This window comes from Cetorhinus maximus, chromosome 4 (genome assembly GCF_964194155.1).
Source record: "Cetorhinus maximus chromosome 4, sCetMax3.hap1.1, whole genome shotgun sequence".
Lineage (NCBI taxonomy): Eukaryota > Metazoa > Chordata > Chondrichthyes > Lamniformes > Cetorhinidae > Cetorhinus > Cetorhinus maximus.
The window spans coordinates 9,860,819-9,884,463 of record NC_135882.1 but is presented as its reverse complement, the minus strand read 5'-3'; the positions used below and the strand labels follow the sequence as shown (position 1 = coordinate 9,884,463).

Sequence of the window (23,645 nt, the reverse complement as noted above, 5' to 3'; positions counted from 1 at the left end):
AAATTCAATTTCGCAATCTTATCTAAAACGAGCCTCAATTAATTCTGAGCAATGAATGTTGCAAACTTGAACACAAACTTTGTGCAACTCTAATACTTTAGGTTCTGGTGTATCTGTATTTATTTTCCCTAAAATTGTAAATCATACCATCAATTTGCATAAAATTGAAGCAATATTCTGTATGCATATATGCTACTATTTGACCTGTCACTCCACAAATTCTCATTGTTCAAGGGTTCTCAGCCAAGCATCTTTCTCTAGCTAGTGACACAAAAAGGTGATGCCTTTTTTATATTTAAAAAAAAGGAGAAAATGCTTTAAAATACACAGATGAGGTGGGGGAAAGAGATATTAAGTTAGGCTAGACAAAAACTTTACGCTTTTGGAACTGGGTTCAACTGAAGCAAACCAAAGACAGATAGGATGAAAATCTATTCCCTAATGGCAATAAATTAAGTTTGAGCAGTTTCAATCTCATTACAAGCCCACAACACAAAGTCATTTTCTTATAGTCTAAAAATGGGTCCATTCCGATGTTACCATTCTTCACTTTGATGACTAAATTTGCAGTTATTTGTTTATTAAACCTCTAAGTGGGATTAGCTGGAATGTCGGTTTTACATTACCCCCATCAAACATTTGCTCTCTTTTGATGTAAATCGGTTAGGGTCTAAAACCAGCTTTGCTCCCAAACAATCAACTTCCCCAACGGACAAGTTAGGTTAAAATTGGCTCCTTTATCTTGAGTAGTAAGTACAGTGGGTATTGTGCACACATCTCTTTCAGTATCTCCTGGAAGTAAAATGGTGAGGGTGATAAATTTCTACATCAGCTAGTGTACCATCTTGAAGCACTCAGGATGAGGCTTCATAATAAATTGAATTTTGCACGCTCCAAAATGAGAATGCACATCACTACATTATACTGTATAATCAGGTTCTGAACAAAAGTAATAATCCCCCACACACCCTCAAGCTAGCAATGGTCTTCCACAATATGTCCTTTCTTTATCGATTACTATGGTGTGAACTGTGGTTTCTCATTTTATTGAAATCTATACATGCCTTCAAATCAATGTTACCAGATTAAATGAACAATTACATTGTTAGCTGGTCAAGGATGAGGACTAAACAAAAGACAGAAACCTACTTGATGCATCTATCATGTATTACAGTCCTACTATATTAACCCTTGGAGATTACATGAAAGAAAAACAAGATGCTATTGTACCCCTCAGTAAAGAGCCTAGTGACACCTTCAGAAAACCCCCCAAAATAATGCATGCAAACCTGAAATGCCTGAACCACTTATTCTGCTAATTTTCTATTGCCTGGAAAATTATAAATTCCAAGATGTATTTACTAAACCACCCAGTAGCATAGAGCCATGGCAAAACATATGAAAATGCAGGCTCTCTAATTCCAAGGTCTATGTTAGTCACAGGTGCAGCCACCTTAAAGCTGAAGTTTTGATTTTCTTCATGAAGCTTTAAACAAAAATACCATGACAATACACGCACACCTCTACTTCTTGCATGTCTTAATAGTGAAGTCAAACACTGCTCTGGCTTCAAAAATAAAACAGTACGCTTCAGTTTGTGTTTCACCGTGGTTGCCTGCAACATTTACCGCAGAGTTTCTGAGCGACAGTCTGGATAATTGTAATTGAAGATTGGTAATTCTGAACTGGAAGAGAGAGTCATAACAACCTGACATTTGTAGCTGACCCCATAAAACTTTTCTTTATGCATTTATAACTGGTTTAAAATTGTAGGCCAATCATAAAAATGACATGTCACACTATCTTAAGTATTGCGTTCACACTATGCATTTCCTCTCATGGCTGCAAAAATTCACTCATAGTTTAGAAGGTAAAGTGAATTTTTAAAAATTCCTAACATTTCTTTTAATAATCTATCCCATATTGTAAACTAAAAATAGTTTCTTGTTTATTTCCTACTATTAGTCCTTTTGTCAACTCATTTAAGACAACGCTTTAAAAAGGTCAATTTATTATTACGCATTCATTGACTTAAAAACTAGTTTAATTTCAACTTTGTGGTGTTATTTTGGTATACATTACTCTTGCTCCTATGAAACATTTGATGATTGATTTCATACTTAATGGTTTGTAAGAAATCTTAACATTTGGACTTATGGGAAAAGTTGCACAGATTGACAGATAAAGTAAAAAGGTCTGTATTAATTTCCAAATAAAGAAATGCATGGAGTGGTATTTCACTATGATTATACTCCAAAGTACCAATTACTACACATCAGAAACTATAGCGGGTGACACTCTACAATAAAGGAAATAATTTCCAGTTGGAGAGACAGAAACTGCTAATATGCAGGGTTCGAGTCTACAAGAATCTCTGCAAAAGGAAGTAGCTAATAAGGTTTAATGATGCATGTCAGGAAGCCACAATATGTAGGGAAACACAGCTGGCTTCATTTTGTAAACTCTTCTGTATACACATCTTTCCAGTTCTCAATTGTCAGCTGTGCAAGTGCCACTGGGGACAATTTAAATCATAAATCAGGATAGTCCTCAGTTTCTTGAAATTATGGCCAAAATACATTAATACAATGCATATATGACCTTAAAACTGCTGCCTTGCTGAAATTTATCAGGCATACATAATTGAGCAATTCATAGGCTTGTGTAAAAAATAACTTTTAAGGAAAATTACATTCCTTAACTTGCTTCCTGAGGACGATGTCCAAAACCCTGTGTTCCCAGACGAAACCAAGAACTGATATCAACATTGCTTCTGTGGCAGAGATTTTAAATTTTAAACTTGTGTTTTAACCTTCCTTAAAAGAAAACCAGTGCATGTAAGCAAGCTGATAAATTACTCATTTCAGTAACAAACACAATATCAAAGTATTGTGGTGAACGCAATGTGCAGGTGACAGTAATTAGCTGCAGATGACAGAAGTACTCTGAATTCATACCAGATGGCGGTTAAGGGTCAGTGGAAAGTAGCAAACCCACCACAAGGAAACTGTTGTAATGTACAATAACTATCAAACTTCCAAGCACTCAAAAACAAATTAGTTATTCTACCACAGGAAGAAAACAACATGGCTATAACATTAAACTGCAATAAACTGGCACAACTGCAGTCACTCCATTCAAATCAGTTTAAATAATTTAACGAGTATAGATTGAAATACAAAAATTCTGTAGGAAACTAAACTGCTGCTGTAAATGTAACAGATAATTAGATGACAAGATTATATTAATTCAAACCATGCAACTGCAATATTTAAAAGGTTCCCTTTATATTAAGTATAAGATTTTGTTGGGGGCTATTAACCTATATCATACTGAATAACTCACTTATAATCCAGATTGTTTTATTCATTTTTAAAAGGAAGAGGGGCAATCAGCAGTTTCTTGATTTGAGTGAAATATTCCACCCACTGTTATTTATAAAAGGGTGAGAGCATTCAAAAAACATGGTGTAAAAACTGTCAGCTGATGCAACTAAAAATAGGATTGAAAAGGTTAAATTGCAATTAAAACTTAAAAAAAAAATTATTAAAGCTGCAATATGAATTGTAGAAATTCACCAAGTCTGCACACCAGCTGCAAACAAGCAACAGTTTTCTTCATTATGAGCAATTTGGTCCTAATCTCCAAAGCTATTTGCGCATATTTCTTTTAAGTTTAATGTGTAACGGTGGTCAAGATTCAATACTATGTGCATTTTTCTATAAATGAGTTCAGCTTCACATAGAAGATGCAATCAAAGAAAGCATTACAGAAAAAGGTGTTCTAGCATTATGTCAAATGTTAATTGGAAACATAAATCCTTTTATGGGCTCTGCCAATGGCTGATAGGTCAAATGCATTACCTAGTGTAATACCAAAATATGCAGATTAGGAAGCTATCTCGTCAGATCATTAGCCTGTAATTAACCAATAGAAAAGGCAGTGGTTAGAGGTCTACAAGTGACCTCGGCAGCCTTGAAATGACATTAGTGTCATTAGCTAGAAGAATGAAAATCGGCCAAATTTACCCCTTGACAACTGTCCGCTGACTGCTGCTCGTGTAAATTTCAAACAGAGTGTGGTTATGTCACCCCTACAGTCACAGATCCTACCAGCACTCATTCCTGGGCCGGGAGTTTCTGACCCCGCCAGGGTAGGTTTCCCCGTGGTGGATGAGGCAAGCCATTCAAATCTATGAGTTTGGCGGGACCAGAAGATCCGGTGGGTGGGAGGGGCCAGAAAATCCCACCCCTAAACTCATCAGGATCGGCAAACCATATTAGAACCGTATCCAAGCACGAATTAACAGCTTAAGTGGAGATGACAATAAATGGAGAGTGTGGAAATTTGCTCAGTAGGTGGAGAGAACGATCTTCGTTGTATTTTTAATCTGTATACTAGAAAAGTATTGAGGGATAAAATTGTATGCTAAAGTTTTTTGTGCAAAACATCACCGTCTTGGCTCAGGCATTCGCATCTAAAGTGGCCTTTTAGTGAAATCAACAGAATCATTTTCTTGGACAATGATTATCAAATGAGAACATACTTTTGAAAAATTAGCAATGCTGGCAGAATTCAGTTGGCTTTTTTCTCAAGGCTGATATTCAGCAATATTGCTGCACTGAAATGCAAGATGAATAATCATTGCCAGATGATATTTACTCAAGTATTGCAAATTGAATTATTCTATGCAGAGGTTAAATATGGAACTAGTTCTTGTAACCTGAATTGCAAGTATAAAGGAAGTAGATATTGAAGTTCTAGACAGTCCATGGCTTCTCCAAGCTTAAAATTGTGCTTCAAATCTCCAATTGCACTAGCTGATTTTTTTGCCTTTTTTAAAAAATAGTCTGATCTTGTAATCTCACTATTTCTATTTTCCCCAAGACTACTGTCATCAGTGTAAATGGAGACCAAAGAAACAAGTTTATTACATTCCTGATAATCTGTTTAAGAAGCAATGTACTAGAATTTACATCAGTTTTGGTCTCCATATTTAAGAAAGGACATACTTGTATTAGAGGTGGTACAGCGAAGGTTCACTAGGTTTGTTCCTGGGATGAGAGGGTTGTCCAGTGATGAGAGCTGAGCAAATTGGGCCTATGCTCTCTGGAGTTTAGAAGGGTGTGTGGTCATCTCACTGAAACCTACAAGATTCTGAAGGGGCTTGACAGGGTAGACGCAGAAGTTGTTTCCCTGGCTGGGGAATCTAAAACACCAGGGGGAACAATCTCAGGATCAGGGGGCCATCTTTTAGGTTTGAGATGAGGAGAAACTTCTTCACACAAAAGGTTGTGAAACTTTGGAATTCTCTACTCCAGAGGGTTGTGAATGTTCCATTGTTGAATATATTGAGTAAATATCATCTGACAATGATTATTCATTTTGCATTTCAGTGGCAGCAATGCTGCTGAATATTAATTTTAAGAAAAAAGCCAACTGAATTCTGCTAGCATCGCAGACTAACTTTTCAAAATTAAGGATGTTATGCTTGAGTTATACAGGGCATTGGTGAGACCACATCTCAAATAGTGTGCGCAGTTTTGGTCTACTTATTTAAGGAAGGATGTAAATGCATTAGAGGTGGTTCAGGGGAGGTTTACTAGATTGATAACTGGAATGAGTGGGTTGTCTTATGAGGAAAGGTTAGACAGACTGGGCTTGTTTCCACTGGAGTTTAGAAGAGTGAGGGGTAACTTGGTTGAAGTATACAAGATCCTGAACGGTATTGACAAGGCAGGTGTGGAAAGGATGTTTCCTCTTGTGAATGAGTCCAGAACTAGGGAACACTGTTTCAAAATTAGGGGTTGGCCTTTTAGCACAGAGGTGAGAAGAATTTTTTTCTCTGAGGGTTGTGCGACTTTGGAACTCTCTGCCTCAGAAGGTGATGCAGGCGGGGTCAGTAAATATTTTTAAGGCAGAGGTAGATAGATTCTTGTTAGGCAAGGGAATCAAAGGTTATCGGAGGTAGATGGGAATGTGGAATTCGAAACACAAACAGGCTAGACATGGTCTTAATGAATGGCAGAACAGTATCAAGGGGCCGAAAGGCCTACTTCTGCTCCTACTTTGTAAGTTCGTATGAAAGACTTTTTCTCTCAGGGAATCAAGGGATATGGGGAGAAATGGGGGCCCAAGACCTAATAATATCCCCGAAAATCAGCTTTAGTAAGATGAAATACTAAGGAAAATGTTTACATGTGCAAAATTATTGTAGTTGTATGATGAATTCAACAAGAGACTTACCAGAATGGTTCCAGGGTTCAGGCTTTTAATTACAAGACTAAGTTGGAAAGACGGGGGTTGTTCTCCTTGGAGCAAAGGGGATTGAAGGGAGATTTGACAGGGGTGAGCAAAATTATGAGGGGCTTAGATAAGGTAGATACCGAAAAACTCTTCCCATTAGCTGATGGTACAAGGATTAGGGCGCAAAGATTTAAGATTTTGGCCAAGAGATGAAGGGGGGAATGAGGAAGAACTGTTTTACGTAGTGAGTGATAATGACCTGGAACTCTCTGCCCTCGAGGATGGTGGATGCGGAAATAATCAATGATTTCAAAAGGAAATTGGATGGACACTTGAAGAAAATAAACTTGGAGGGCCACAGGGGCCAAGAGAGGTGTGGGACTTACTGGATTGCTCCATGGCGAGCAGGCATGGACATGATAGGCTGAATGGCCTCCTTCTGTGCCGTAAATGACTCTGACTTTTAGTGGTACATCCTTTTATTATATATGGAAAGTAAAAGCCAGGACATTTTAACCTATTAAATCTTCTGCGAAAAATATTGCTTAAAACACATTTTTTAAATCTAATTTTAGTTCAGGATTATTTAGGATTTTTTGGGCCATCTTTTCTTTCCCACAGTGATTGCACTATGAAGATGAATTATTTCACAACTTATACTACCTCCTCACATAAATCCCTCAGTTCCCACAGGTATCAAGCCTCCTGTAAGTGTAAGCTGTTGTCCTGATAAGTTTGTGCACATTTGGATATATAATTTTCCTCTTTCACATTAAGGATTTCCAGTACACTCAAATGTGGTAAAATGTAATTATAGAAATACACAAGCTCATTTTTTAGTACATACCTAAAGACATTGTTACATCTGCAGGTTTGTTACAAAAATCTTGGCTGTTATAACCCTGGAAAGGCTGAACTCATCCACTACCATAACTATTAATAAAACAAGTTATGCTCTTTGTAACGTAGTGGTCATATTTTGATGAATGCACACATTGAAGGGTTCCTTTGAAGGATATTGTAATATCAATTTACAGTTGGAGCAATGCTGTTCAATGAACTTGAGTGTAATTGCATAGCACTGCATGAAATACTGAACTCATTAACATTTTGAGCTCATATTTTGTATTAACAAAACACTTTATTTTGGGTTAGTCTAGTTGCTCCAGTTCCTGAATGGGAGGGGAGGGGGGGGCAACAAAGAGTTTAGGGATTAAGCTTTTATTTTGTTGCATTACATACATGTATAGCACATTCAAATTACCCTACAATTTTTAAGATTGCAACATCACTACTGTATTTAACAAAAAGGGGTAATATGCCAGAACAGTTAAGGTCACCGTTTATTTCAGTCTCCAAACTGGAATTGATGCTAACCAAAATGGATGGCCTTATTCTTTCAAATGACAATTTATTCCTAAAATTTTCCAAATTTCTTTAGGCTTTTTTTTGTGTGTACTTAAGTGTGTCATCAATTTGTTCAAACAGGATCATACATAATATTACTAAGGTCAAGAGCTCCATCCACTGAGTTTGAATGAGTGGAGAGCCTGGTCCTTTTTCCTTTACGAAGCAAAATTCCTGCTTCTTTTCAAATGCAACAGTAACAACTGACAGTAAGACTCATCAACTGCACGCGTACCGACTACATTTGACATAAAACCAAAACTTTTCCAGTTATGTGTGGACTAAAATCCAATGTGTTGGACAGCAGCTAAATTCAAGGGAGTAAGCCAAATCTTCAAAAGGATTCTGACGCCTATGATTTGACACCCACTTACTGAATCAACTGAAAATCATGATTCTTCAAGTTTACTGAGGCATGCAATTAATTGCAATTTTGAATGATAATAAAATCATCTTTTTTGAGAAGGAATAATTTTGATCAAGGTAACGGTATACAAAAATCAAAGATCTTCACTATCATTAGTCAAACCAGCCATCACAAATTTCACTGAAACAATCTTGCTTTCAAAAGCACAAAAGCAACATTCTTATTGCTGAATAAAGTCATAACATTACATTTGGCAAATTTAAAAGATTCAATTTCCTGAGGTAAAATACAATAAATTGACTAGATTTAACTGCAGGCATGCACAATAAAGTTGAAAAGTGAGAATTTGCATCCTGGTGTAGATATGGAAGCCTTAATCACTGGATACATCTGCTAGATACAGACAATAGTGGTATATAAGACAAGGATCAGGTGGATTGCTTTCATACCAGTTTTATGTTAATATTTTTATATTAGTATTATTTACTGGATTAACTAAAGACACATGCTTCCATATCATTTCCAAATAATATGAAGTTGCTAATGAAATGCTACCCTCACCTAATGACAAACAAACAAACATACTTATCCAGCAGAAAAAGTCGGAAAATATTGGGGCAGCAGAAATTCCCAATGTGGCCTATTAAGTCAGTAAAGCAAATACACAGTCCTTGGTCAATGAAGACTCTTGGAAGGGTGGGGGGTGGCGGGGGGATGGCAGCCTTTGAAAAGCCTTTGCACCATTCCAGTTCACCATTTTTCTGCCATCAACATATAGTAAAATGATACTTTGAGAGTTTCTAATATTGATTCCAAAGGGCCACAATAAAGAGAGGGAATGCATACCACCAAGCAAAATAAAAGGTGTTGGCAAACAGCAGTCAAAAATGAGTAAAACTCCAAAAAAAAGGCTTGAAAGGGAAACAATCTTTTGGTATCTTAAGCCCATTTCTACCAATGAAGAACACTAATAAGAAGATGTGTGTGTGTAAATCAACCCTCAAAGCCACACACGAACTGCAACAGAGCGGAGAGGTTTTTTTCCTCTGTTGACGGGATGTTCAAGACATGATCATCAACCATCATCAATATTAATCATCTCTAGGTACCCAGTGGTGATGGTGACAGGTTTCCTCCTTGAAGCAATGCAACTCTTGTGTTGATGATGCTCCCACATTGGGAATTTAAGGATTTTGACACAGTGACAAGGAAATAATGGTAATATTTCTTTAAGTCAGCATGGCACGAGGCTTGGAGTGGAATCTGGTGGTGGTATCATCTCATGATCTTGTTGGTCCGGTCTGTCGTTGTGGTAGATATTGCATGGACTGGGAAGTGCTATTAAAGTAAGCTTGGCAGCTGAAGTTGTAGATCTCAAATACAGCAACGACAGTGATAGAGGGAGGGCATTTAGTTTCATGTTACAGGTGTCAATCAAGTATGCTGTTGTATTTTGGATTGGTTGGAGCTTTTTTTCAGTGTTGTTGAGGTTGCACTCTTCAGAGGCTGGACAGGGGGAGCAACGAGTCCTGATTTAATCCTTCTAGATATGGGAGGGTTTTTTCCCACGACGTCAGGAACTAAGCTATTTGTTGCAGAGCATTCAGCCTCTGCCCTCCTCTTGTAGCCATATCGTTATATGGTTGATCCAGTTCAGCTTCAGTCCCATGATGCTGCTGATGGTGAGGATTCATTGCAGGTCAGGGAGGTGTGTTCTGGCTTTCTCTTGTTCAAATGTTCATTGCTTGGCACTTGTGACACGAATGTTTACTGTCACATGTCAGCCTAAGCCTGGATACTGTTTAGGTTCTGATGTATTCTGGTCTGAACTGCACCATGATTGTAGCTGAACATTCACTCATCACCGAATCGCCCAACTTCTAACCTTATAATGGCAGAAAGGTTATTGATGAAGCAGGTGAGGTTGGCTGTATAAAACAGACTTCCCTGAAGAACCTCTGAATCTATTAACCTCCAATGACTATCACAATCTACTCCTCTATATAACATATGACTCCAGTTACTGGAAGGTATACCACGGGGTCTCCATTGAACTCAATTTTGCCAGGGTTTTCTGGCTCTGTATTCAATTGAACAAGGCCTTCATTTCAATTACTTGTATCTCTATTCTGTCATTTAACTCCTTCACCATGTTTGCATGCCTGGAGCAGAGTGATGCTGGTGCAACCCAATTGCAGCATGAACAAGCAGATGATTTCTGAATAAATATTGCATCTGACACTGTGGGTGACTTCCACAGGATTGCTGATTTGGAGGAGGCTGAAAGGGTTGTAACGAGTGATTAGATTTGTCTCGCTTTTTGCTCAGTGAGCACGTGAGAAGTTTTCTACATTATTAGATAGATGCCAATGTCATAACTTATTGGAATAACTTGGCTTGGGGTCAGCTAGTTCTGATGCATAGGTCTTTAACACTACAGCTTCTATTGTATCCACTACATCCACTACACTCAATCACTTAATGTTTTGTGGAACTCCATAGCCTCGTCCCTCTCCATCTCTGCAACATACTCCATCCCTACAACCTACTCCATCCCTACACTTTTCCAATCCAGGGCTTTTATGCAACTCCTATTTTAATTGCTTTATTTAATTGCTGGCTGTGCTTTCAGTTGCCTAGATTCTAAAAGTCTGAAATTCCCTCCCCAAATCTCTCTGCACCTTCTACCTCCCTTCTTCAAGGGCCTCCTTAAAAGCTAGCTCTGACCAAATCACAAAGGGTCTGGACAGAGTAGATAGGGAGAAATTGTTCCCTTTGGCAGAAGGGATCAAAACCAGAAGACAATGATTTAAGGTGATTGGCAAAGAAGCAACGGCAACATGAGGAAAAGTTTTTTTTCTTATGCAGCGAGTGGTTAGGATCTGAGATGCATTGCCTGAGAACGTGGTGGAGGCAGATTCAATCATGGCCTCAAAAGGGAATTGGATATTTATCTGAAGAGAACGAATTTGCAGCATTATGAGACAGTCTTTCTGTAAAGCTGAGTTATTTAAAAAAAGTCCCCAAGGGAAACTTTAAACAACTGTCATAACCTATATTTTTAAGTGGTATGTTTGAGATGCAGCTCTAAATTCAGGAATCAGGTCGCCAGTTTGAGAGGTTTTATATTAAACTAAATGAAACATTTTATTAATTTACACAAGTTAAATATATACACATGGCTACAAATTACTATCATAACTTTTAACAAATTCCCAAACTAATCTCCATTAAGGCAACAGCAACGCATAGGCTAACCAGACGCCAGGCAAAGCATTTTTACCTTACAAATTCAAAACAAGGTTCCTTTCACTTTGGTTCCTGCGGAGACAGCTATAGGCTTACAGTTACTTCGATCTTACATTGTCTCTGCCCCGCACACATAAAACTGCTTTCCTTATACTTAGCACCATTGAATGTAAATTCTCATTGTACCACCAGCCTCTTCTAACAATAAAACCCCTTCCATAGTACCAATTTTATTAGTAATATAAACATATTGTTTGGTCTCTGCTAGCTAGGTGCCAGATTTCACTCGCCTTCTCGAATGCTATTTTCAAGAAATGCAAATGCACTCTACCTCTCTTACATCTCAAAACCAGTACACATCAAAGCACCCAGGCTAGCTGGCTTTAATCTAATTAAGATACACCCACAGACTAAACCTCTATTTTAAAAGAAAAATATTTTCCAATAAAATATACATTAATAGTTTCATGACAAGAGCTATAGAGAAAAGCAGGGAGTGGGGCTAGGTGAGTTGTTCTTGCAGAGGGCATCATGGACATGATGGGCCAAATGGCCTCCCCTTTTGTGTTGTGCCCATTCTGTGATTCGATGAAGCTATTTGTATTCTATCCCAATATTACATGCGGCTCAGTGTCAAATTTTGTTTGATAATGCTCCTGGGAAGTGCCCTGGGACGTTTGACTACATTAAAGATGCTACATAAATTGCAAGCTGTTGCTGTTATAGTTGTTGATGATCCATGATGAGTGACTTGCTCCCACTCCTTCAATAATGTCAATCTGACTAGTCACTTGGAGATGTTCAAGTATGGTCCAGTGGCTATGCTGCCTTCTATCCCATTGGCTTTCGTGCAGTAGCCTCCCACGGAGTATGGCTAATGTTAGAAATTCAGCTGTATGTGGGTGGTGGAGAAGAACTCATATCCCATCACTCCATGATGCTACGTTATGGTGTTCTGCTGTACTGCCTACCTTCCTATTTACATCAAAGTAACTCCATTTGAAAAAAAAATCTCACCCATGCCACAAGTAAAATTTTCAATTCATTTTCTCATAGAATAACCATACTAACAGCAATGAGATTATTACCATGAAGGTAAGTTGAAAATACAATACTCAACTGAAGAGAATAATTTCTTCCAGCTCTAACTGAATATGATGCATAACACTATTGATATAATAGCTCTCAAGATAATGAAATTTCTATTTTGTGATTTACTTATAGGCTTATTTTCTCACTACATGGTTAGTACCCAGTCAGAAACAACACACAATAACTGAATTTTGCTGTCTGATGGACACACGGTAACAATGCCCTGTAGGAGGCAGTCAGGATTTGTCAGTAAACTCTAATTGCTCACCTTTTTAAAAATTCAGCCGTTAAGAAGGTATGCAGCAATTTAAATAAAACAATGCTTTAACACTACACTGTAGTAGGTATTATAGGTCTGATCAAAACACATTAAATATAATTAAATATTCAATAAAAGCATGTTATTTTTAAAAACAAGTTGCCAAAAAACAAGACAATAACACATCCAATCCATATGCAGGATTAGCCAGCTGCATGTAAAATGTCACACTGCATAGTTTAAAAAAAGCATCTATCCCTGTTGGTTAATTAAGGTCTGAAATTGACCTTTATCAACGGTAAGCACAACTTTATCTAACAAGGTGAAGTTTAAGAAATTTGAGTAAATTAAAAAAAAACATTGTATTTAGTATTGAAACCTGTAACTGTGCAAAATAAAAGGCAATAAACATATAATTCAGTAAATGCACACAGATAGCCTGTTCAAGGTACAAGAGAATAAAAGATCTGCATCAAATCTTTTTTAAATAATCTTTCTCAAAACATGTTAAAAGGTATTTTTAATTGAGTATTTTTAACACAATGCTTTATGTATTATTTTAAAAAGGTTAACAATGCTTTCTCTTAAGGGCAGTGATAGCCGCCAGCAGTTTACATAATTATATACCATGCACACATTTATTTCAAGCGTGCTGCCAAATTTGTGCCTCCAAATTCAACACTGAACTACAGAAACTTCTATTTTATTAAATTTTAATTCCAGCCTTCCAGGACTGCTAACCACTAAATCAGTAAAATTTTAGGCACTTATGTTTTAAAAAACGGCAAACCTCAAGGAAAACAGCTTTTGGTTTAGTTTCCAATTTCCTTGTCACGTCACCATTAATGCATGTGCAAAGTCACCAGAAAGAATCCAATTGTAACGGGCTGCTCTAACCAACAGAAATGTAAATGCTCTCACACAAGATTCAAAAAAAGGAACATATCAATTGTCTCAGAGTATGCCAAGCTGTTATACCAGGATGGATATATTTCATTATGTACCATTTAAACTCGGTTTCCCTCGCTACCAAATTCACGTTTCGCCCTGGCAATAGTATGAGATTAAGCTAGTCAACATTGGTGTCACATACAATCCTAAGATGAGCTTCTGGCCTCAAATTCGTGCCATCACTAAGGCCGCCCCTATCACCCCTGTGCTTGCAGTCATCGGCTCCCAGTCGAGCAACATTTTAACTTTAAAATTCTCATTCTTGTATTCAAATCCCTCCATGGCTTTGCCCCTCCCTATCTCTAAAATCTCCTGCAGCCCATAACCAAGATATCGGCACTCCTCTAATTCTGACCTCTTGTACATTTCCAATTATAACTGTTCCATCATTGGTGGCCATGCCTTCAGTTGCTTAGGTTCTGGAATTCCCTCCATACATCTCTCTCATCTTTCTAATTCAGTCTTCTCCTTTAAAACACTCTTTCAAACATGCCTTTTTGACTAAGCTTTTGATCATCTGCTCCAATATCTCCTTTATTGGCTTGGTGTTATACTTGGTTTTATAATACTCCGATGAAGCACCTTGGGACATTTCATTTTGTTAAAAGGTACTATATATATATTGAGGTTGTCGCTGTTAGGTTTTCACAGAAGATTTTCACTCCAATTTTTTCCATACTTTATACGCAAGTGTACTCTCTAGCGATAGCTTAGCAAAAGACAAATTTATCCATAATGAAAAGACTGTCAATTTGAATCTGTTTTCAAAACTACCTTTGATAATTAGTCAGAAAATCTGATGCATTATTACATGTGGCAATGCAATACATGGAAAAATGAAGGTATTAATTATGTTGCTTTCTTGCAGCAATGCAGTTTTTGTACTGCATCAGAAAACTGCCCGGCCACTATAAGTCACTGTATCACAAATGGATTTTTTTTAAAAAAAGAGTTTTATGATGTTGTTACACATTGCACCGCTTCCTCCACAAGGTAAGTATTTCAAATTTAAACCAGTTCTATTAACCCTGATTCAGTTTCTTGTGGAGTAGATCACGTGGAGTAGATAACCAGCAAAAGGCCAAATTTTGAAACCTTTTAGTTTACTCTGATGCGTCACCTTTACCACTGAATGCAGAAGCTTTGAATATTAGAAAAGAGCTGACTGATCCTCTAACTTATAAAAAAAAATGATCTGGGTAGGAGAAGGCTCTTGAACAGCACTCTATGTATGTACTTAAGTTTACAAACATACACGGAACTCTGGATTAGAATGGGGTGGAAACAGGCAATTTAACTCCACAATGGCCACAAAAAAAAACCCAATAAATGATAATATTGTCAAACTGCACTACTATCAATATTTGAAAATCAAGTTAATTCTGAAAGCAATTAGATCAAAAGTGCAATAGAGTGGGAATTCTAGATGCTAGGGTTGGTTGGTTTTCATGCTTGATGCTCGGACACTCCTATAGTTGCAGAGTTAACCCTCTGATGACTACTGCGCAAATTGACACCAAACATAAAAAACAGCAAGTTTCAGACTTGGTGTTGAAAGTCTGAGTTTAATTTTTCTAAATAAAAAAAATACAAATTAATAAATACTCTTCAGTTATTTACATTTCAATAAGTTTAGATGTATTGTAGGATAATGAAATGTTTTATGGAAGCCAGGAAGAGAACTCAATATTCTCAGGGCTAATACAATGGCATTGACAAGCATATATGTTCCTGTGAGAGTAAAATCAGTGTCACTTTAAAGCAAGTACAGTACAAGAGTAAATCACCAAGTCACAATTCAATAAGTAAACGCTGCCAGCATTTTAATATTGCAACACTTGCAAATCACCACAACTATCATATTTTTAATTGATGTAAATACTTATTGTTTCTGAACAGTGACCCACTGTTAGGGCTAATCTCAGTAAGGACATTACCGAGCATTGAGTGGTCAGCATGCTTGAATAATAATGCTCACTTTATTCAACACTGTATGTGGTAACACTGTGGTATTCAACACTGTATGTACGTCTGATGTAAACAGCTAAAATTCTGCTGCCTAGCAAAGCTTATGTAGGGTTTACCAGGAGTAGCACTTTGCTAATTGGCACAAACGGCTTTATTTTAAAAAGCAGCATACACTCTAAATATATTAGGGTTACTCGTGGATTATTTTAACTTCATGCCACAATTATACTTGTTAAAATAATGACCATGCAGATCCTTGTAATGCAAGACAAATTTTGAAGGAAAATGATATTGTTCAGAGCTAACAATGCTTGTCTGAAGGGAAACATAATGATACATCCCATTATTATTCACACAATGACTCAGAGCACCTACCTCTGTGTCAGAGACAGTTGAAAGCATCTTTTTATTAGAAAAACAAATCAATATGCTCTAGGGCTTACAATAACTGCTGCAGGCAATTTGTATTATCACTCCTTTCACAGGGATCCACGCTTAGAATAACTTATGACAATTAATACTATGAAACAACTGATTGTCACAAGTGATGAGTTGTAGTGCCTTTTTTGATAAGCTCAATCAAGTGAATTTCCATCAAGTATGCTACATCATTTCCACTTGTGGGTAAATACAAATGCATTAGACATGATAAAATATAGCCTTTACATAAATGTGAGTGCTAGCATCATTCATAAAATATTAACTGTAATCAAGATCTATAACTTACTTCCTGAAAATGCACAAAGTGATGAACATTGAGAAACTTAAAGAGAACTAGATTTTAGGTGCCCTCAGTCTGGCTTTGGGTTTTCAAGTTACCATACAAGGATGCACTGAATGTTTTTCAGAAGATAAAACAGAATTGCACCACTTTATACTAAGCAAAGAACTTTTTTTTTTAAAACCTTTTTAACGTAGAGAAGAGCATGTCAGCACAATAACAGGCAACTACCCAAACAATAAATGAAAACAACACAGTTAAGTGAATTCAGAACAGGAGTACAGTAAAAGCAATAGCTATATCGATGCCAAAGGTCCTTAAAGCCATCACTGCAGCTGGTTAAGAATCTTACCCAATTGAAATGCATTTTATAGATTAAGTGCACAAACCATTTTGATCAATTATGTTAAGCTGGGTCACTTTTAAGTAAATTCCATTAATTTTTGTGCATTCCTAAATCATTCTTGCCTGAAAGCAAGAACAAAAAAAAAAATCACCAAGAGAACGACAGAAGATGGTAGCCAGCAGCAAAAGGCAAAAAAACGTGCCTTTTAAAATTTCAAATTTGATTCATCCCTGTTCCTCTTAGGTCAATATAATTTACTCATCAAGAATCTGTTTGGTATTCACAAGTTATCATCTTGTTATGCCTTAACATGTTTGACATTGCACTCGATTTGTGAAGTAGTTGCTGTCTCAAGGCAAATTATGCATTTGGAAACTTGATTTCTGAGCTGCAACAATTTGTGCACAAAAAAGATAAAGTAAATATCTGTAAAACTAACTTGTCAAAATAAACAAGAAATAGGGATGAGAGAGAGAAATTGCCTGGCACAATATTGAAACACTCGAAGAGGCCAATTTAAATAACTAAATTTTACAAATGCAATGAAGAAAGAATAAAACTTGTTTAAAACTATTCTAGAACTTACTTTATTTTTGGGATTGGAAGTATTCATTACACTGCGAGTTTCTTTTCCAGTATAAATTACCACCCCTATCACAGTACCTGCAAAAAAAAAAGTAACAATAAAACTTCATATTTATGAATCAAAGAACTGTTGCCAAATTTCACTGGTAAAGAGTCTGACTTGACAAAATTATGTATCGTGTTATGCAATGGCTTGTATTGCAAAATAATGGGACATATCATATCAATATATAGAATCCACAGCCAGAAAATTCATGCTAAATTTTGGAGCTTGACTTTAGAACAGTCACAGAAAAGGATTCAATATATCTGAAAACTGAAAAAAAATGCAAATTAAAAAAATCATTTCCAGAATGGAAAGCTGTGACACTTAACAGGGGTTGATTGATCAATAACCACATCTTATTCATCAATGGCCACATCTTACTCATCACCATCATTTCAGCTGAATTTCCAAGATATTTTCCAAGCAATTGTTTTTAAAGATCAGTATTATTAGAGGGCACATCCAAAAGCACATAGAAAGAGCTCATTTTAAAAATATTTTTTTGGAGCCTTCTAGGGCACAGATAGAAAAAAAGTAAGATTCAGTGAATCACGTTTGGCAGTTAGGAAGGTGAGAGGAATTAGCAAACAACTGATTAAAGGTACTAAATTATGGTAGAGACAGACCAGCATCACAATGAATGTTGTTAACAATTCAGAATTTCAACCTTCCGACATTAACAAGCTATGAAACACACCAGCTTCTCTGACCTTTACTTGCCCTCTCAACACTAAATATAATAGCGTGGAGCATACCAAGGCACATATTATTGTACATTACTTTAAAAATTGGTACTCAAAGAAGATTAGAAAAAGTGTACAGTTTATTGTTTCATCTACCAATTAAGAAAAATCTGTCAGGAGCATTCTGCAGCTGTACTACAAAAATCATTTAATTTTTGTCATTTGGCCTCTGGTATGCTTTCATATGCAAGATACTCAAAGGGTTAATTTTCTTCTGGCACAGAATGTCTGGAAAAATGTCTTAATGTACTGAGAATTTGTGAATTTCCCTGTGGTTGATAGTTACAGACAAAATCCTGTTTAGACACGCAGTCACTACATATCGAGGTCAATCTGTGGGTCAAGGTCAGGCTAGGGAAGAGTGCTTAGGGAATTGCATGGGGAACACCTCAAAACCTTCAGCTCCTATTGCCGCTGCACCGACAATTACAGAGGAGACAGACCACAAATCAATACTGTGGAGGATCACTAACACCAGACTGATGTAAGTATATGAGGGTTCAATGCACAGTGGAAAAATAAGATGCAATAAATCCAGACGATAAGTGTCCCATTAGTATTTTTATTAGTTGATGCAATTTCTGAAAGGTTTATTAATAAGGCATAAGTGGTATATTGATACAAGAACGTCCCTGCTGGATATTACAAAGCAAACCTCAAGTATAATATAGCAATGTAAATGGAAAATGCATTCATCTGGCATTTGTTTCAACTAATGGGTTGTAATAAACCATCTTAGTCTGTTACTGCTTCCCCAACAGAGGGAAAAATGCCAATTCCCCTATTCCAATTATTTAAAATTGGGGTGGAGCTCTTCTCTATGCATTAGGTCATTAACAAACTCAAAAAATACTTGTAAGTAGACTTGCTTATGGAAAATAAGTGCCTGCACATTACTGTAAAGATTTCCTACTTGAGGAAAAATTAATGCAATGAAAAGCTGCATTGAAGTGAGCTTCACTGCAATCAAATTTTGCAGTTATCTAAAAATAAATGGTTTAAGCGATTACAACATGCCTACGCCCACTCAAATGCTTGTTATTTTGATTACAGGCTACCACCACGACAGAGAGAATTTGGTACAATGCTAGCCATGCAAACATAGATATTATACTGGATCACATTTCTGAGGATCACCTCTATAAGACTGCCCATTACTGCCCCTTTTTCAACTCATCTCTTGCTGAAAGCCTCATCCTTGTCTTTGCAACCTCTAGGCGTGACTATTCTCCAATGCTCTCTTTGCTAACCACCCACTTTGCATCCTCCCTAAACTTAAACTCATCCAAAACCATGTTCACCATATCTTAACATGTGCCAAGTCCTGTTTAGCCCTCACCCCTGTACTCACCTACACTGGCTCCCAGTGCAGGAACCTCTTAATACTAAAACTCTCATCCTTGTTTTTAAATCTTTCCCTCACCTTCATCTCCGTAACCTCCTCCAGCCATATGACCCTCAGATTTCAGAGTTCCTCCGAATCTGGCCTCAGCCTCCTTGGCCCCAAGCTCTGTAATTCACCACCCCCCCCCCCCAAAACCTCACTACCTTTTTCTATGCTACTTGAAACCCACATCGAACAAAACTTTTCTCACCTGTACTAACATCTCAAACTTTGTTAGCTAATGTTTCTATGAAATGCCTTGGGATATTTTAACATAGCTAAAGATGCTATATAAATGCAAGTTGTCATTTTTATGGATTGAACAAAATAATAGAATTATTTATGCAGATATGAACTAAATGGTATGTTAATCTGAGATAGCTAAAAATGCATGGTACAACTGGAATCAAACAGCTGGAAATTTAGAAGAAATCCAATCTAAAGCTTTATGGTAAATAAATGCCTTTTGGGCATCACTAAAAATATTACAGCTCTACTGAGTGCACCATCTGCAAATAACTTGTGAATAAATGTGAGGATGTATTGGGCAACAGGACTAGAAAATCTTTCAAAGAAGTCTTACAGTCAACACTTTAGAGCCAGGAGTTAAACCCCGTAGTTAATGTTTTATCTGTCCTATATTCCTTTTATTTACATTTCTGTTTAAACACAACGCACCGACTGTGAAGTACGGGTGCTTCCATTTAACATCTGGTATTTAACTTAATTCTTTATTACAGAACCCACCCTCAGATTATTAGGATTCCTTCAGACTTCATATTCTCTCTGTCACAAAGACTGCCCTCTCCCACTTATGTAATATTCCCTTTTTCCACACTGGCCTCATCCATCTGCTGCTGAAACTCTCATCCAGACTCAAATATTCCAATGCTCTTCTTGCTGGCCTCCCATCTTCCACCCTCCATATCCTTGGGCTCATCCAAAATTCTGCAGCCTATATCCTAATTCACACCAAGTTCTGTTCACCCATCAGCATTTTGGCTGCCGATCTACACTGATTCCTGGTCTTAATTTTTTAAAAAAAACCTTAGCTTAGTGTTAAAAATTCCTCCACAGGCTCATCATTCTCCATCTCTGTAACCTCCCTTAGCCTTACAACTCAGAAGTCTGCCAACTCCGGGTTCTTGTGCATCTGTCATTTACTTTGCTGGCCACGTCTTCAGAGTCTAAGTCATGAGCTTTGGGATTCTCTCCCTAAACCTCTGGCTCTCCACTTCTCTCTCCTTAAAAACACTGCTGAACTTCCCTCTTTGACCTAGCATTTGGTCACGTGTCCTAACATCTCCACCTCTGACTCTCCTCAATTTCTCTCCGATTCCACTCCTGTGAAGCACTTTAAGATGTTTAACTATGCTAAACAAACTAAATAAATACCGTACACGTAACTGTAGGATTCATACAGGCCAAATATTTCAGTTAGACAAGAAACCTGTATTCAAGCTGTACCAAAAGGCAAATACTTGCCAGCAGAGCAGAAATATCCAAACAGTATCAACTTCATTCTTCTGGTGGCATTTTAATTGAAATTAAGACAGACATATTTCCACATTCGCAACTATACATCATAAGAAGGGAAAAACTCAATGGCTGCATACAAAGTATATGAAAATCATGTAAGGTCTCAATCTTGCACCGAAAGATGTCTGATGAGGTTAGGCTTCAAATCTATTTCACTGGCCGGGACAAACTGATCTACAAGTAGAAGAATACTGCAGATGGGCATGCATGGAACATGCTTCAAGATAAGGTTTAGGAGATGTAAATACTCAAATACTCCAGGAGTACTGCAGAAGGGAAAGTTCAGAAACTGACCCTGATGATTTTCTTCCATTAAGTGCTGCACACTATATCATCAGAGGTTTTCCTAACGGTCTTGAGCGACAAGGGCTGAAGTTGGATAGCCATGCACCAAGATCCTTCACTATTTAAAAGTAGGATGTCAGGAAAAAAGTAGAAAGAGGTGCATCAGGTGCCCATTTAGGGACACAGAAGATACATTGCATGGAAGGGAACTCCACTTGTTGGTATGTAACTAAACCATGTTCTTGGTTAGATGTAGAGTTAGAATTATGGGACCATTTGGTGACTTCCTGTGACCAGGACATGGATTGGTTACAACAAATAGTCCTCAATGGTAAATGAATTGGAAGGAAAGTTAAAGAAATCTGATATTCCCAAGTCCAAATCTATTATTCCAAGATGCAACATCTACAAAGTGGGAACTTTGGATTTTGAATGCTGCTCATTAGAAGGCAGACAGTGAAGGCATGGCTGGCAACAATGACGCGCTGAAAATCGGGGAAGTGCAAGAGGCCAGAACTGGAGAAGCGCCGAGATCTTACAAGCTTATAGAGCTGGAGGACGTTTCAGAGATGAGAAAGGGTAAGGTCATAGAGGGGTGAGGGCGAAAAAAAGATGAAAAACTTTAAAAACAGCAAGTTTTTAAACAGCTGGATAAAACTCTTGACAAAGTTAAATGTACAATTTAGACGAAACAAATTTAACAAATGCTGAAGCCTCATCAAGACAACAACTATAAAAAGTGCTTGAATCCTGACTGTTGACAATACTCGTGAGGTGGGAGCACCTTGCATTGGGTTTCTTCTCAGTCCTGGAAATGGGCGATGTAGGCTGTTAACCGCATGTTAATGAGCCTTGCTGAAATCCATAATCCTCCACATGCTACTGATCAGGCTACCTAAATATTTTTCAGCAATGTGTCTATTTTGAAATTTAAGTGCTGCAGTGCACATAGATCTTTTAACAATACATTTTATTTGCAATGCACAAACTGCGTTACTCTGAGAGGCGTAATAATGTTCTTGCCATAACCAGAAACAAATCAGAATTTATCAAGGTTATTAGTATAACTAGCATCTTTTTACTTTGTGACTTTTATACTCGTTAAGCTGTTAGAAAAAATTCAGAATTACATTGAATTAATTTTGTTTCAAGTCTTTTTAAGGTCACTTTACAAAAATATTCAACTCAGTTACCAAATTTAGTTCTCAAAATACATACAATTGTGTGTAACATTTAAAATGATTCTTTGTCAACTAATACTGAAAGCAACAGGATAGGCCTAATATAAAATTACATAACCTGATGCTTAACTATCTCCAAATGACTTTCAAATAACAAAATCTTACATTCACTTTGGTTTAAAAGAAATGCTATAAACTTCAAAGGGTTACATACTTAATGTCAAGTCATTATCTACGAGTAACCAAATAACATACTCACCAGAAGCTACTACTGTGCTGGCCCAAAGTGTGTTTTCTGTACTCAGACTTTCATGGATGAAAGGATCACTATCTTCCTGCAATTAATTAAATGCAAAAATATTTTGCATTTGTGCAATAAAAAAGGGCAGTGTTAATATAAAACAATGATTTACCAGTAATGCTTACAACAGCAAAACAAGGTCAACAGGCTTTATTCTAGGGTGATTAATCTTCAAATCAGATTACAATAGTCTGTGCAATTTTTTTGCCTTACTGTAAAGGGTCAGAGAAACAATTGCAAGAGGAGTTTTGTTGCAATGGGATTCCTTCTCTGCAAATGTTCTTCCCTTGCCCCTATAGACATCAGTTACTTGCTGGTGTGCAGTTCCATAAGTAACTTAATCACTTCACCAAGTGACCATTGGTCAACAACGGTATCTACCATGTGGTAATCACCTGTTGATCTCGATCCTATGCTCACCCCTTATCCAGCAGGGCTCATTAAATCATGTGCAAAAGTCGGAAACTAGGTTAGATCTTCCTCTCTGTAACCCAAGGCACCAAGGCCAATTATAGTTTTGGCATCATTGCTTGTGGCTGAGATCAACTATCTTTGTGCAGCTGAAAGATTAATTCTGGGACACCCCTAGTCTCTACAGCTCAAATACACGCCGAATTAAAGAGTCAGTGGAGCTAAACTTAATGTTACTTCAAAAGAAGCTCTTTCCTAATGCTTTCTGCATAACCATATTAAAGCGACATTAAGATCATAATCATGCTAATTTAATGTCGTTTGAGAAACACCACAGTTAGCTCCTGGAATATACAAAGAATTAGTTAAAAAGTGATGCAACAGCCAAAAGCTTTAATTAGCTCAGGATGCACTATCCATAACAGAACCTGTGCATTAATATACAGCAGTTACCAGCCAATGGGTTTTCAGTCACAAAATTAACATGGGACAAAGCTGTTATGTCTTCGATTTCTGTTTCCATCATAACTATTTTGCTATTTGGTCAATGTCACACACATTAGC

General features: G+C 37.1%; 1 protein-coding gene across 3 annotated transcripts in view; it reads right to left on the bottom strand.

Moving 5' to 3' along the window:
* atp9b (ATPase phospholipid transporting 9B) overlaps positions 1–23,645 on the bottom strand; it is a 272,096-nt gene that overhangs the window by 95,270 nt on the left and 153,181 nt on the right. For all 3 annotated transcript variants that reach the window (XM_078539908.1, XM_078539909.1, XM_078539910.1), the window contains exons 10-11: positions 22,629–22,704; positions 17,193–17,269 (exon numbers count right to left, since the gene is read on the bottom strand). In XM_078539908.1, the coding sequence (XP_078396034.1) occupies positions 17,193–17,269; positions 22,629–22,704 (153 nt within the window). The remainder of the gene's footprint in view (positions 1–17,192; positions 17,270–22,628; positions 22,705–23,645) is intronic.